The sequence below is a fragment of the Danaus plexippus genome, chromosome 12 (assembly GCF_018135715.1).
Source record: "Danaus plexippus chromosome 12, MEX_DaPlex, whole genome shotgun sequence".
NCBI lineage: Eukaryota > Metazoa > Arthropoda > Insecta > Lepidoptera > Nymphalidae > Danaus > Danaus plexippus.
The window spans coordinates 5034568-5051640 of NC_083545.1; the positions used below are offsets into that span (position 1 = coordinate 5034568).

Consider the following 17073-nt stretch of genomic DNA (forward strand, 5'->3'; position numbering starts at 1 on the left):
CTTTGAATTGCTTAATCCGGCTCTTGCGACTACTCACAGGCGTTCAACTATGTTACCACTGAACGCCACAGAGTAACAATTAAGTTAGAAAAGTTCGTCTTAAATGTCATTCGATTTTATTCTGTAATTTTCGTCTCAAAAACTGATAACAGATTGTATTTGTATATGGCCAATATAAAGTGTAACGTTATTGTCAATATAAATGAAATCTTTTATTAGGTAATTATATATATATATATATATATATATATATATATATATATATATATATATATATATATAACAATATATTCGGATAATTCCAAACAAATGATAAGTCGTTGTGTCTAGATTTTTTTTTATTTAAAATAAATTTTACAAAGTACATAATAATTAATCACAATAATAACTTACAAGGAAAACAAATATTATTTTTATTATAACTTACACACTAATTATTATCTAGAAATATAATTTAAGCTTTGGAACCTGAGGCTTTCTTAGCATTTTTTTAATAACAACGTCTTAAACGTACACCTATATACTACACTAAATATACCTACGAGAAACTTAAGGCTAAACCCAATCTGTTATTATTTTATTAAATGGCTTATATCCCTAACTACCTCCTTCATTATACAATACATTATAACAATTCGAAAGACTTGCGGCATATTTTTTAAACTTTTAAAATTATTCCTTAAAGTTATATCCCGATTGCGTTGTGATTAAACGCACGTGTGCTGAAGTTAGCGTTGTAGAGGCCTCTGTTATTTACATAGATATCAATAGCAAGACATTTGTGACCTATTTTGATATGAGATTTTACGGCTACGATTCCGATGAGCAGGATATCTCTAATATCTATTCATTTATCTTATGGATGCGGGTAGTGTTGCCAGTCACACGGAGGGTGTAAATGTGACGGCACAGGGGTATACAGCCCTGGTGGGTGATGGGATAAGGTGTGGGTGTAGCGTGGCTGCATCTCGTGGTAGTCCGGCACTGGTACTGGTTTCAGATACTGGTCGAGCTCAGCGCCATCTGGCGGTCCGTCAGCTAGTAAGGCGCCATCGACTTCGATGCGGGAGAAATCGATTTGAGATCTTTCTGGTGTAGGTTCCCGTTTTAGTCTCGTGGATGCTGTAGGCGGTGGCTTGCGACGTCTAGGTTGGTATTTATAGTCGGGGTACTCACGTTTGTGCTGAGTCCGTAGTTTTTCGGCTTCCTTAACAAACGGTAGCTTTTCCATTTCGCTCAAGCTCCTGCGGAATTTTAAAATAGTTATACGACATCGCGTTTAAAATTGAAAATGTAAATTTGCAACGAGAACATCGTAATGTATTTTCGTGGAATGTTATTAGGTTCGCGTATAATATATAATTATTTAATAATTTTAAGTATGCAACTATAGCATGAGATACTATCTGAACTATTTCCAGATGCGTGTGCGCCAACGCCGTCGCTAATGTGCCGTGATCAGAGATCTGTCTGGTTTGTAAAATTGTGGTGGAATTTAATCTAGTCATCTCGATGAAATAAAATATTACACTATTATACAGTATACACTACTAATATTATTGACGAGAAAATTTTAATGTGTGGGATTCAAGAATGTACCTATGTTATCTTTTGTTTAACTATTCATCATGCCCGAATGACGCGTAGATTACTGTTATTTATCTTTTTTATTCAATTTAAGAGCTTCTTATTAAACTTCAACCTAAAATCAGGTACGTAACATGAATATTAAAGTTTTTTTAGAAAAAAAAAACATAAATATTATACGATAAACATTTGCGTTTATCATATATCCTTTAATTCTAGAGTCGCGGACAGTTATCGTGAGAGCTATCAGCATCTCCTCACCGACTGTTTCCTTTGAAGATTTGAGAGTTGCTCCGAATGGGCATGTCATTCTCGTGCTACAATAAAAGATCGCGGGTGGCCCGTGGATATTACGGATGCTTTTCAAATATTTATTAACAATAAATACTCTTGCTTTCGATTTTAATGTCCATTAATATGTACAATTTTTATTATTACCCATGAACGAGGTCTACGTGGACTTCTTTTAATATAACCGGACATAGAATTGAAATGGATTTCAGTCTACTCTATACTTATATATGATACTGTTGAATTAAACAAATAAAATCAATATTAAAAATGAAGCCAAACATATAACACCAAAGGAATATTTAGGTCGAAAATGATTCCAACATACCAAAAAAAAATCTTCCTAACATCGCCGGCGTAAGGCCGAGACAGTTAGAGATGTTATCACGTCACTTAGCGGCGATAGTATTTTAATGAGTAAACAATCGATGCACGCCGCTCTGCTGGGCGCCGCACGTTCGTTTAACGACATACAATAATAGTCCCTATTACAACGTGATAAAGTTATTCGAATGCCTTCCCCGTCTACTTTCTCAACCCCAGCACTTGAAATTGGCCATTTCATAGTCGATGTACTCATTAAGATACGGAGTCTCCGCGGAATGGACTGACGGACGTAGAAATCGCAGCGCCATTTTGTTTTTAATATAATTAAATGATACTTTTATACTCGCATAATTCAAAATTTATTATTTAGCAATGAGCATAATTTACAGTACCCATAGATATCCAAAGTACCAAATATAGATTTTTTTTGGTCAGGTTTAAATTAATACATAGATAATAGAATTACAGGTATTACAGGAAGTATTCCTTGTAAATGTAATATGTTGGTATTTTAAATTTTTGTATAACGTGATTATTAGTTTATGCGAATTTTTGTGACTCAAAGCTACCTTAGTTACGTATTACATTGTATAAAAGAAATTGAAAGTTATGTTTTTCAACCGCTGTACATCCGATGTTATAAGAAGACTATATTAACATATAATCATAAAGTTACTCACTTCCACATGGATCCCAGGGATTTGCTCAGTTCAGCGTTGTGCAGTGACGGCCGTTGTTCAGACAGCCTACGGCGCATTGCCTGTGCGAACACCATGAAAGCATTCATGGGGCGCTTCACATGAGCCCGCCGCATGCAACCGCCGCCCCTGAATTGATACAATCGTATTAACCATTAATCAACTAACTGTTCCCATTCGATTCTACCTGCATTTCATATTTTTAATGAAGCACAATATTTGTTACATATTATTGAATAAGTTTATGAAATAATTCTGCTTTGATTTTTATTCTTCATGTTCGCAAACAGACTTCATCTACCGGGTGGTGCCATAACAATATAGACTTATATAAAACCTATTTACTTCCTTCTTAAGTTTATATGATTAAGTGTATAATGTTCATAATTAAAACTACATATCTAAAGATTGAAATTCGTTCATTAAGTTGTTGCTTAGAATTTAGACGTACATGCATCAGCGTTTAACACAAAGCAAAGCTAATGTTGACATATCCAATATGGAACGCACACTCGACCGCCGATAACACTTGATGGTTTCGGCTTTCGGCGCACGAACGATAATTACTAGCAACGGAAAAAATAAATTACTAACACCGAAAACCCTTCATGTAGTTTCTGTTTAACTCTTACGAGTAGTTCGGTTTCGTGAATCGAATGTAAATCTTTAAACGGCCCAAGTGCCGGTCCACGTCATTTTACGCTCGTAAACATCTCTCGTTTTATTACTCTTTTTTATTTTTCCACAGCGTTCGGGTTTCCTCGCGATCTCGGAGCTGACAATAAATTATGTTTTTTTTTTCTTCAAATACTGACACGCCACTAAAAGTCGATCGATTTCTAACGGATCGCTCTCGGGAAGCGATATGAAACGAAATAATTACCTAGTGGTTCGGCGAACTGAGATCGGTTTCCTTGTTTATTGGTAAGGAGTTCGAATTGCTTAATAAAATTCAATTTAACTTTATTACCTGCAACGGCATGGCAACGTAAGTTTTACAATTATAAATGACTGCCGTGAAGTTTTCTATTGTGTAGCGTATTTAAATCACGGTCAGTGTACAAGAGACAATATTAAGAAGCGTTTGATTAGTTTTTATAGGGACCTACCACGCGCCGACATCTGGTTAGTAACATCATCTGACAATCACAGATACTTGTGTCATACAGCTATGTGCTTACATGTGAATATATAAATTACATCCTACGATTAGACAAAGAATATGAAATTGAATATAATTAGTTTAAAAAATTACACTAACATTCTTTATAATTAATGTGATATTTTTCTTTGAATACGGCAATGAACTGAATTATTTTATAAACTAAGATTATGAACGTCCACTAGATAATAATTAATATATATCTACATATATGTTAGAAATATAGGTATTTGCATTTGCTTTAAAATGTTTTCCTAAAATTACGTACACAGCACAGAATGAGACAGAAATCTGAAATATCACTCGAAATTTGAGTTAACAATTTCGAAGTCGTATAAAATATTTCAAAAGTACTGCATCTTGGAAAGAAATGATCCCTTTTCATTAATTGTTCCCTTAAAGCATTGAATAAACCAACGTTAACTCGAAAGTCGGTTGTGTCGTTAAATAAAAGTAATTTAAAAGGTTTAAAGATTAAAGTTTAATTTCATTTTCATTACCAAACGCGCCGTCTTTGGGCCTTGACAAAAAGTTTTTTGTTGTACATAATGATTTACTACGCCAGATTTCAGTCATCTACGACGTACATCTGTGTTTACAACGAAGAGGATATGAATGTGTTTAGCTTTAAACGTGCGACAGAAAGAATATTGGGCACGTGTTTATCACTACAGTGTACATATTAATTCTCTGCCGGTGACGCTGTAAAAGCCAATAAGGCTAACAGCTGAGGCAAGTCGTAACTAAAAAAAAAGTTCATTATCATGGAAATTATTTAATATTTATTGAAATCAATGTTATCATAAGCAATACTAATACACCAACATTGCTATGAATTTTAAATTTTTGATCATTAATAAGGGTTTAAAATTAAAAATAGAGAAACAAAATTGCAAATAAAGTACTTACTATCATCGTCATAATCAATGTTGTTATAATCTATCTATTACAGTTATAATCAGTGTATTATTCTAAACGAGCTTGAGATTCGTGTCAAAAACTTTCAGTGCTTGGATCAAAGACTAGCAAACATCCCTCTCTCCAAACAGACTTTGGCGCCTAGCTTTGCCCGACATTAGTGCAACTCAATAAGATTACGTTCGCGTTATTTAAGCTGTCAAAGTATCAACAATAATTTATTATCAATAAAAAAAAGCCTACCGTAAATCATATCGAATTCCAAGGCTGTTGTTACCAAAATATTGAACACGTGGCACGTAAACCCATACGACACTGAACGCTGGCTCGTTACAATTTGAGCCGATGTTTTAAAAGCAATCTATGAAGTACCTCAGGAACTGTAATGAATAATAGTTTAAACAGAGGCTATGTTGATAGTATCCGAACATTCAAAGTGCCAAAGTTTTATTGTTTTGTTTTATTTTAATTTTCAAACACACTTCGTCGCCTCGTCGACGTAAATTTGAAAAGTTTGTACGTACCTATGTTACATATATGTATTTTTTTTATTTTTTAATAGCGAACATCTATATATTCTAATTAAATTCTCACCAAAACAACAGTTATTCTTATGTAGTATAATTCACTCAACAATTATTTAGCCACTAGAATTACATTTTGTAATATTGTAGTGACTGTCCTTGGAACGCGTTATTTTATATTAATTGTGATTCATATAACTATTAGTTGTGTAATTTTCAGTAATTTCTAAAGGTATATCGATGTAATGGTTTGGCCAGAGGCCATTGGCTGAGGAAGTCATAAACATTGCAGAATGTAGATAGCTGTCGTCCGTGACAAGCCCGCCCACGCTATTTCTGCCTTCACCGATGCGCCCGCGCAGCCCCTAATGTCGCGAATAGTATTACGAGTTTTCTTTGCTTGTTGAATTCAAAATATTATTGGTTTAACAAAATAATAAATTGTAAACTACGTACATATTTCAATGTCATATCATTATTATGTACAAGAACCTGACGCTATTTTAATATATTTTTTTTATATTTTATTTTATGTATATCTACTACATATCAACGCTATTTAAATATTTATATTAAACGATAATCCAATTAATACATTCATTGAACATTGTCTTCAACAAAAATCTTAATAATATTGTGGAGATTTTTTTTTTTAATCAATAAATGTTAAATTTATTTAGAAAAATATCCAATATACAGTTTATATAACGGTTATAGGCCGTAAATATCTGTCACCACTCCGTTGTCGATATCTAAACATCCCCCAGAAGCTGTAGCAGTTATCTCCTTCAATTTAACAACTTCCATAAAACAATTAATGACGTTGTAAAACACGACAGTGGCTGGAGTCAGTCATCACGGGTACCACTTGACTGCTTTATCATAACGGATTAGTACATTTAATGTATAGGTGAAACACCTGGACCGAACCCCTGGGAAAAATTATATCTGAATATTTTATAACGCTCATTTGTTGAACTTTAAAAGGGATATGAAGTGGTTCAGGGGTGGAAAATTATAATAATATAGATAAGAACGACATGTTTTAGATACATAAAGAGGATGTGTCTAAATAGCTCCATACGAACATATATAATCTTGTGTTATGTGTGTGTGTATGTAATAGGTAGAAAAGAAGCCACGTTTGTTAACATATGCGTCCTATTTGCGTTGATAAACCATGTCGTTTCTGCGAATGCAATACGATTGGCGACTCCATCCCGGATATCATAGCGTGGTATATGTGCTAATAAAGAAATTTATATTGTTTTATAGTTTTGGATGTTTATATTTTGTATTTAAATTTACAATTACTAACAAAATGATAGGTTTTTAGAACGTATAATATCTAGTCTCTTGCATTTCATTATTTTTAGTGTAAGTTATAACTTTCTTAATGATATAAGAAATGTTGTTTTAAATATGCTATAAGCAGCAATTGTGTTAAAAGATAGGAATGCTTAAAGTTTAACATTTTGTGGTACTTGATTTAGTTATACAAGAACTTGTTGCACCCCTATGATGTATGGGAAAACATCTGTGTCCACAAACACTGATAGCGTCCAGTCCACTTGGACTATTACTCGTCGATGGACTCCGTCGTTTTCTTTAAACTGTTGATAATTGATAAAACTATGTTATCTCTATAGATAAGAATTATTACAATTAAATTCAGTGTTATTTTATGTAAATAAATAATATTAGCTGTCTTGTTTGTAGATTCACATTTAACTTTTAGGTGACATGGAGTGCTTCTTTTACACCATTCAGTATTATTTTCATTAAAGAACGTGAAATTTATAGGTAAAATAATGACGAAATTTTTCAAGTAAACTGTAGAAGTATGGCGTAGATTTTCTTTTGACATTCAATAAAAACGACCAGAGATTTAGAAGTGAAAACCGTGAGACATCACAAAGTACGTTATGTGGTAACTGCTCGCGAATAACGTTTAGCGAATGGTAGTATTCCATATATGGTAATGAACAGTATGTAGTGTTAAACGCGCGCATTACCGCCGACACGCTAACAACACAGCACTACCAGATTACGTACTGTCAATACTTGAAAAACGTCCGGAAATTAGATTTGGATGTGTTGATGTAAATATTTAAAACAAATTTTTAATTTAGTTCCGAATGAAACATCATATAAAGTCTCGAAGCGGAAATTTCTTATGTTTTCACTTAAGTAATCATTTCTAAAGCTATGTACAATGACAAATGGGACAGAAATAATAAATGTAAAATTAATGGGTACAGTTGTAACTTGGCTTTACAAATATACCCTTAATATGATTTAATAAAGAAACGAATAAAGTACAACTCTATATTGATTGTATTATAATGATCAAATTCCTGAGGAACATAAAGTTAAGTGTAAGTTCAAATGTCATGACGGTGTGTGCTTGTGTACATAGGGTAAGCCGCGAGCGGTTCCTCTGAACGTGTTTGCACCCCCACTTACAAGCCAGGCTACAATAGATTCGTAAACCATACCTGTTTACATGAACCGGTGTGGTGGGCGAGAAATTTTAATCCTTACATACGTTTTGTATATCAATACAATTTTAAAGTTTCTTCCTTTCACCGTCACTAATAAGAATATATGAATATACAAAAATATATGTCAATCATCAGAGTATAAAAATTAACTGCTGAATTTTGAAAGATAATAATTTGTGGGGTACTCCCTTGTGTAGGTAGATAAGAGCCCTATAAAAAGAATGTTTGCGCAGGCGCATTATCGCTTCATGCGGAAATAAATCGGTAGAACAGGAAGAAGATAAAAATCGTCACACGAACGCACCCCAAGTAACGTTAATACAGAAAATTAATATTTAGTAACCACCTCCATAAGATACGGAAGACAATGACTATAGCTTTGACATATCGAAATTTACAAATGCGGTGAGATTTAAAAGCTAATATCTTAAGTAAAAAACCGACAGCCGATAGGAAATTAATAAACAAGGAGCTGATAAGAGATGAAAGCGATTCAATAAGGCTGTATATCGAGTGCCGGTGTCATGGAGCCGACCCCGGGTCGACTCCGCTATCTTAAACTGTAATTACGAGATATGTCCAAGTAATTAGGCTATAATTTTCCGATACTTCAAGGCGTATTACTAATCTCAAGTATACTCTAGAATTCGTTTATCAACTAATGACAATTTATTAATTTTAACGGAATATTTATCTTGTACGAAGTGAAATGGACAGAATATTTTCCATATTTTTATGGACTAAGTTTAAAGACAGTTTGTATAAAATTTTGCATTTACGAATGCTATTTATAATGGAGAGGATTTAAGCTAAAATATTTTTTTGAATCCTTGATATACTTTTACTAAGCTATTTTCTCATTCACGCACAAAGGTATCGCAAGAGGTTTTGTTAATTAAGATAATGTGTTAAGAAAGTTCGAGCTTTTTTCATATATTTTCTTTAGAGAAAGTGATTCTTCGTAAATATAATTCCGTTCTATAAAAACCCTACTTTTAAGCCAATTCTAAATTCTCCTAATAAAATGCCATTTCTATGACAGCAATAGATATTTCTAATTATTTGTAATAATAATATTCGAGTTCACGTTGCTTTGCGTTTCAAAATAAGATCTGAAATATTTTTATAAAACTATGTATATAATTACGTTAAAAAAGTACCATGTACAGTAATAATATTGGTATATATGAAATTATAAAAATAGACAGTTTTTTAAAGCAAAACTAAAACCTTTAAATGTAGCTCAAGATTTAAATTTAAATGGCTTTGTTTAGTTTGTTTAGCACTCTGTACACATTACAACGGATAATTATTTAAGTGTTTAATTCAAAGAAATTTGTGATATAAAATATTTATTCCTAACTCATGATCATATTTAATTGATTTGGTATTCAAAGTACAGACTTATTTTCAGAATTTATACAAATGATTACGTTCTAAGGAAACCTTCTGAGATTTACTGAGCTTCAGTCACAAAGCGGTGACTTGTTTTATAACTTGTGACCATGATTTTGACATCGTTTTTAACATATAATCTCATCAACGATCTGTCAGTTGTGATATAGATGAATTCAGAGATAATTATAATCATGGGTTTTTTAACCACCGACGATAAGGCTACCATTGGTCCAGCTGTGTGAGAGTATTAGCTCGTCTCCAAAATTTTGAACTGCATTTTTGGACTATGATCTCTCAATAAATTGCCTCACGCGTGCCACAATATATTAAATTATAATTAATGTGTGGACAGTTGTTTTTTTATTTAATAAAATATAGTTTTTATACCACTTACACTCTGTTTGAACTTTGAAACATTAATGAATTAAATTAATAATTATGATGATTAGATAACATTAGTTTCACTATATTACTTCCAAAAGGAATCGTATATTAAGCCTCGCAATAACCATAAATAAAAAATAGTGACGAAATCTTTTGTACGACCTTAATATTAATGAGGCCTTATATTCGAGGAATATGATCAAAGTTTTAGTGATGAAAATGATTTTATTCAGTATGACAAAAATTTTCTCAATCGAACCCGAACACTGGAAAGATGAATAAATAAATAACTTTAAATTAAACTATTTTATACATATTATATCCCGACTGTGATAAGATTTTTCGTTCATTTCACTTGAATTTATCTTGTACTGAAAGCTAATTCAAAGTTTATCTGAGAAACATCGTCTTTTTGTTATCACCTATGAAAACTCTAAATTAACATTAATAAAAAGTTTTATTGATTAAACTAACTACGATGTCGTGAGAACATATAACTCTGTTTTTAAAAAGAGCTGAGACTTAAGTGAAGATTGGGCTTAGTTTAATATTTTAGATAAATGAGTCTATTATTTTTTTAATGAGTCACCAAAGTTCCCAATTAGGTTTCTTAATATTCAAGACATTTAAAATGTTGGTAACATATTTCGATTTTAAAAAAGTAACACAAATAATTTTGACATTTACCTCAGACTTAAAAATCGTCATAATAATTAATAATATGTTTTTTATATTCGTGAAGATTATGTATTTTTGATTTTGCTTTTTAATAATTGATGCGTAAGTACACATTTGATTCCTAACTTAATAAGACCACGCAATATAATTTTTATTGTGCATTTTTAAGTTAGTACAATAATAAGAAAAGCAAACTTCAGCGAGTACTTCAACTATCTTCGACGGGTGTTGCGCACTTCAACTAAAGTGACTTAAAAGAAACGAAAAATAAGTATGTAAGCTTCGCGATAATGTTCACGAGCGTGCTTTTAAATTTTATTTCTTTCAAACATTAAGAAATACCTTTTTTCTTTATCAAGACATAACACACACTATTAAAAGAAATATATTTTTCCACTTATATTATATTTTTTCAGTTCCTCAAATGTTTTGTTTTTTTTTCATAAAAATAGAACTTTTCTTAAGTCATATTTTTAAAATGCATCCGTTATGTCTCCTTTGTCACTTAATAAAAAAAAAATATTGTCGATCGAATAAAAATACAGCCAGTGCTAATATTTCCAAGGATATATAAATAATAACGTAATGTAACCTACTTGCTGGGCTGCGGCACGATAGTATCATAGTTGAATGACTGCAGCAGCTTGCCGACAGCTTCATTGATCTCCAGCTTCTCGGGTCGGTCCTGATCCCAGCTCATTTCACTCTGATTCTATACTAACTATTATTTCTTCTAACGCGGTGCGCGTGCGCTCCTCTCGCGCGCTCCGACTATAAAGCTTTCCTTGTGCTCGACGCCTAGGTATTTTATTTAAGTCGGCATTTGTTTACCTCAAACGTTTTATCTATATTTTTGTATTTATCGTGTATATTACTGTAATATAATGAAACTTTTATTATTTTAGTATCATATATTAGTAACCTTTAAATATTTTTTTTTATATACGTAATATATAATACCTACGTTTTTTATTTTTTTAAGTTTTCATAGTTTTAATGAGGTATAAATAAATGATAATATTAATAATTATTAATTGTATTATTTAAATGATATAATATTAAAAAAATAGTATCCAAGTGGGCGGTAATGGGGAGGCAGAACCGCCTCCTGTGCCATTGGCGCGACCGCTCTGACGTCACTGCGCCCGCGCATATATCTTTGGTCCGTGCTCTCCGCGAGATATGAACTCACGTTCAATAAACTACGGCATGTCAATAAAATATAATACTATTATATAAAGTCACTGAAAACACCAATAACAATAAAAACTCTTTAGTATATTGAAACAAATGAAACCTTTTTGGACGAACGGTGGCTGTGAAATGTGATCTTGGGTTACAAATGATAGGAACTCACAAATTAACTTATTCAAAACGTACCAGTTGGTCAATTATCGCGATCTAATTTTCTTTCCAATTCACGCAAGAATCCGCTAATTGAGCTGTCAAGGTGGATACGAATGCTGAAACAATAATTTATAACTCATTTGCCTTAAAACGACGATGTGTCTACTGTTGTAGTTTTAAAAACGGCGTTATTAATTTATGAACAATAAAGTGGAATGTTTCGTTTTCTAGAATCTTTTGTTTCGGTGTTAGGTTACTGTGGGACTTACTTTAAATCATTATACAATAACGCTAGCATAGTATTATTTTTTCTGTAGTTATTTGGTTTTACGAGATCTTAGCGATTCGTTATTTTAACTACGATAGTATTTTTTTTTATTGCGGGTTCTTTAGTCTGTTTAAATTAATAAACCGATAAATATCTAAAACACATAACCATTTTACAAGACATCATATTCTTTAAGTAACTTATTAACCAAGATAGGATATACGATGAGTTGTTGTCATTCTTAAAATCTACTACATTTTGTCTAGTATCGCGCTAAATACACATTTTGTTATTTTCTATGGCTATTGAAACCAAACCATGCTTAAAGTAATGGCCATTTACCAACTTATTGATATCTATTTATTAAAAATTTACTTATTTCGGACAGTTATGTACGTAGATAAAAAAAATATTTGCAACTAATATTCACTAAGAATTCGGTATACAGCGTATTCGGCTATTTTTGTCACATTAAGTAAATGACTACTACAAATAATATGTAAATAATTCGGCCTAACAAGATCTAGGTATTAAGATTATTTTATTTTTGTGGCATAATTGGTACAATGGGAAACAAATATTCATTCGTTTTATAATTTCAAAAACAAGTTTTATTTACTCTGCAATGTTAAGGTTTAATATTGTAAATTAATTTTGAATTAAATATCTTCAACCGGTTGGACTAAAATTTTATATCTACGCTTAAACCGTGAGTTTTTATTTAAAAAAATCCTGTTTTGCTATGTGACGTCATTCTATGTTATATGCGACACGGTGAAATACCTATCCGAGACTGCGGATGAAAGGAATTGTTGAGAATAACTCGAATAAATGAAAAGTAAAACTTACAAGAAAAAAGGGCAGGATGTGCAATAACCTTTAAGATTCGATATAAGCTTTAAAAATAAACCTTGGACTATAAACTAAAACCTTACCACACATTTCGTATAATATAGTCGCCTGTCACGATGTTTTCAGTGTACTTGAACATTTAAAAATTAAATGGATATACATAGCAAGTCTTCTACAGTTATAAATGTTCGTGATATTTTTTTTTTTTAATATTTGTACCTGTGGATTCGTTATGTAGATCTTAAAGAATAGTATGTAGCAATAAATTTTAACACAGAAAGTGACAAATGATAAAATATTATATAATACACTTCCAAAGCTTCTTGCTATTTTAACACATTATTTTTAATTGTAGTTAGGTTTAAGTATTGGGTGTTCTACTTGAATATTTTTTTATAGTATGTTAGTTTTATGTAATGTTACTTTTAAGTATTCCAAATATTGAAGTTGATCGTTAATTAATATTATATTGCCTGTCATAAAAAGTAGCTCCATGTGAGTCTTTCTTCGAGAAATTTATTTTAGAAAATGAATGCTCGTGGCTATTTAAGAACTTAATTTAATTATGTTGAGTATATATTTTTGTTGTGAGATTTCTTTATGACTTTAGTCTTTTACTTAAAGAATTTTAATCATCTGTTGTCATATATTATTATAATAACTGTCAAAGTTCAAATGTTCTGTCAACTCACATTGTCAGTGTCATGTGCGACTGGCGTCCTTTTAATTTAGATCCTATTATTAAACAAGTGAACTTTATCACTTTTAAATACTTATTAAGTATAATAATTTCCTGTAACATCTAGTTTGTTATCTAGTCATATAAATAAAATGAAAATTGCTATAGAGGGATGTGCACATGGTGAATTGGATAAGATATACGAGTGTGTAGAAATTACAGAGAAGAGAAGGAATAAACGTGGATTTGTTAATATGTTGTGGAGATTTTCAATCAGTCCGCAATAATGATGACCTTAGGGCTATGGCTGTACCAGAGAAATATCAAAACATATGTACATTCTACAAGTAAGTACTGTATGCAGTAATTGCTTTTTATAAATACTTTTACTAATGAGACTGCCCCGTTATATATAGATATTACAGTGGTGAAAAAATCGCTCCAGTATTAACTTTATTTATTGGAGGCAATCATGAAGCTTCAAACTATTTACAAGAGCTGCCATATGGTGGCTGGGTTGCACCAAACATATACTTCTTGGGCAGAGCCGGTGTTGTACAGTTTGGCAATTTACGAATTGGAGGTATTTTAATAATTCAATTTATAATAAAGACAGCACTATTAAAATTTGTCTCTGATAATATTTGAATTTTCTTGAGCTATACTATCATCCTTTTGTAATTTTGATTATCTGTTTATATGATTCCATGTCATTATTTTAGGACTATCAGGAATATTTAAAGGCCATGATTATTTACAAGGTCTCTGGGAATGTCCTCCTTACACCCCTGGTTCATTGAGATCAGTTTATCATATAAGATCTCTGGACGTGTTTCGGTTAAGTCAAATGAAAGAAAACATCCACATCATGTTATCACATGATTGGCCGAGGGGTATCACTAGTTATGGGGATAAAGAGAATTTACTAAGAAGGAAACCATTCTTACGGTATGTATTTTAGTGTGAATAGTTTTACTACTTCATTAAAAAATGATTTTAAATTTAATGAATGTGGTATTCTAATAAAACTATATTAAATTTGTATGACGGAACTAAATATAATAAAATGATTGATCTACATTACACTTGTCATATAACTAATACACAACAACTAATATGTTTTTTTGTTTTCCAGAGATGATATTGAGTCAAACCAACTAGGTAGTCCCCCAGCGGAGAAGTTGTTACACACATTGAAGCCTCAGTACTGGTTTGCTGCACATTTGCATTGCCAATTTGCTGCTGTTATTAATCATGACAATAATCGGGAAACAAAATTTCTTGCTCTAGATAAATGTTTGCCACGAAGAAGGCATTTGCAAATATTAGATTTAGCAACAGAGTATGACGGTGACAAGACTTTAAAGTATGATCCTGAATGGTTGGCAATTTTGAGAAATACCAATCATCTTTTATCCGTCAAGAACGTAGATTGTCATCTACCTGGCCCTGGAGGTGATGAACGGTAAGATTGTGAATTTTTCTTAATAAAAATTTATCCAAAATAATTCCCTTTTATAGTATACTTTTCACTATTAATCATATTTGTTTAAAAATATTTACAGGTATGATTTCACACCAAGTGAAGAAGAGAAAAATGCAATATTAAGTCTATTAGATACATTAATAATAACCAATGATTCATTCGTCAAAACTGCACCGGTTTATAGGCCTGGTGCACCAAAATGTCCACCCACAGAACCTGTGCTAAACCCCCAAACCGCTTATTTATGTGAAAAGTTAGGTATTGATGATCCCATCCAGGTGATAATCGCTCGTTCAGGCAGAACTATAAGGCGTGTACAAATTGAAAATAATCAGAATGAACAGAAAGATGACATTATTGAACAGACACCATTCAAATGTTCAAAGCTTTCTCTCCCTGCTCCAATAACACCCAGTGGGAATGACGAGGACGCTTCAAGAGAAACATCAGCTTGTACACCGGAAAATAGTTTTTTATCTATCAGTAATACATCAGATTGTATAACACCTCCGAGTGCTACAACAAAGGTTTTCAAGAGACGTAATCTAGCTATATACACTCCTGAGGAAGAGCCGGAGAGCGATTCAAGTAGTTCGTTCATGAGTACACAGAGTCCAAGATCGAGTAAAATATTCTGTAAAAATGACTTATAATGAATAGCATACAAATAGTAGATCTTATGTATCATAAAATAGTTGACTTGCAGTCATATAAATAAATAAGACTTATCACATGACTTTATATATATTTTGCCTTTGTGGCAATTTTGTGAATGTAATGAAGTGAATTTTTAAATATAAATAACACTAAAGAGTTGTTATATTTGGCATGGCATAACAAATACATAAATTTCTGAAACTGAGAATAATAATATGATCATTATTTATTACCTAATCGAACAAATGATTTACATTTTGTTCTTATATATTTTGGCAATAGAGTGAGTGCATGTTTTTTTTTATGTCAACATTATATAAATCATAGATTTGTGATAAAAAAAAATCAAATATGAAAATCAGATAGCACAATTTTTTATCTTTGCATATATAACATTAAGCAAAATATGATATATATTTTATAATTATAAATGGTTTTTATTTACATGACTTAATAAATGTTGTTTCAACTGTGGCATGTTTTTTGGGGTGAACTCGCACTGATTGCATTTCAGAGGTTGAGATAACAGAGATTTATGTGTGTCACTGGATATTTTTTGTATTACACCATCTTCTTCGAGTGTCTTTAATAAATCTGAAAAAATAAATACTTAAGATATAAATGAACATTATTTATAATAAAATTTTTACTTTTTGTTCATCGTAAATACCATCATATGGAATAAAAAAGCTAGTGGTGAAGCTGTTCCAGTGTACTTTAGTTTTCAGGCATTCAGAATTCATGTCTGTGCTGATAATATGCATATGAAGCCTTTGCATACTAGGAACTGCATGAAAACCAGCTCGCAAAGTGTTATTTTTGTGGTCTTCCATAATAGTGTGAAATATAGAACCAAATTCTTTTAAGAGAGTTATGTGTGACTTGTTCAACTTAAATATACTACTAATTTCATCCCGGGGCAATACGAGATAATGAATTTTAGCTTTTGGATATTTATCATGTATGACAACAACATTTTCGGTTTCTTTATATATAGATTTTGGGTCCTTCATCGTTTCTAATAGACCCATCGCCCAATGTCCCTTGGTCTTCTTTACGTTTATTTGCGACTCATCTGGATTTTTAATAGTTCGTTTGCTCATAGCGAAGAGGAATGTAATAATTCTTAACTCCACGTCGGGAAAATTTTTCAAACTTCAATTGGAAATAAATATTACGGCGGTTAACCATCTCAATCTTTAATAAGTTTGACAGTAGAGTGACACTTGACAGTGTCAACTTGGGAAGGTTTCGTTTTACATTGACCGTCTTATAATTTACAAATTAGGTAACATAAGTTTTACAAATGAAAT

At 31.7% G+C, this 17073-nt stretch overlaps 3 protein-coding genes across 4 annotated transcripts; 1 reads left to right on the forward strand and 2 right to left on the reverse strand.

Moving 5' to 3' along the window:
* Positions 1–329: 329 nt before the first annotated feature.
* Positions 330–13074, reverse strand: LOC116772761 (sex-determining region Y protein-like). Of its 2 annotated transcripts, XM_061522373.1 has the most exons (4): positions 13022–13074; positions 11852–11934; positions 2886–3032; positions 330–1244 (listed from the first exon to the last, which is right to left on the reverse strand). In XM_061522373.1, the coding sequence occupies exons 3-4, from the start codon at positions 3017–3019 to the stop codon at positions 857–859; spliced, it is 522 nt and encodes a 173-aa protein (XP_061378357.1). In that variant the 5' UTR covers positions 3020–3032; positions 11852–11934; positions 13022–13074; the 3' UTR covers positions 330–856. The 2 variants fall into 2 exon arrangements, with proteins under 2 accessions (XP_061378357.1, XP_032520945.1); XM_032665054.2 differs by lacking the exons at positions 11852–11934; positions 13022–13074 and adding an exon at positions 11068–11326.
* A 559-nt stretch (positions 13075–13633) lies between these two features.
* Positions 13634–15979, forward strand: LOC116772600 (lariat debranching enzyme). The gene is given in 6 exon segments (XM_032664830.2): positions 13634–13843; positions 13845–13964; positions 14034–14200; positions 14340–14565; positions 14753–15082; positions 15183–15979. Coding segments are annotated over 6 exon segments (1491 nt in total). The 5' UTR covers positions 13634–13769; the 3' UTR covers positions 15757–15979.
* A 133-nt stretch (positions 15980–16112) lies between these two features.
* Positions 16113–16974, reverse strand: LOC116772397 (aprataxin). The gene is made up of 2 exons (XM_032664579.2): positions 16431–16974; positions 16113–16354 (listed from the first exon to the last, which is right to left on the reverse strand). The coding sequence occupies exons 1-2, from the start codon at positions 16861–16863 to the stop codon at positions 16185–16187; spliced, it is 603 nt and encodes a 200-aa protein (XP_032520470.1). The 5' UTR covers positions 16864–16974; the 3' UTR covers positions 16113–16184.
* Positions 16975–17073: the final 99 nt, after the last annotated feature.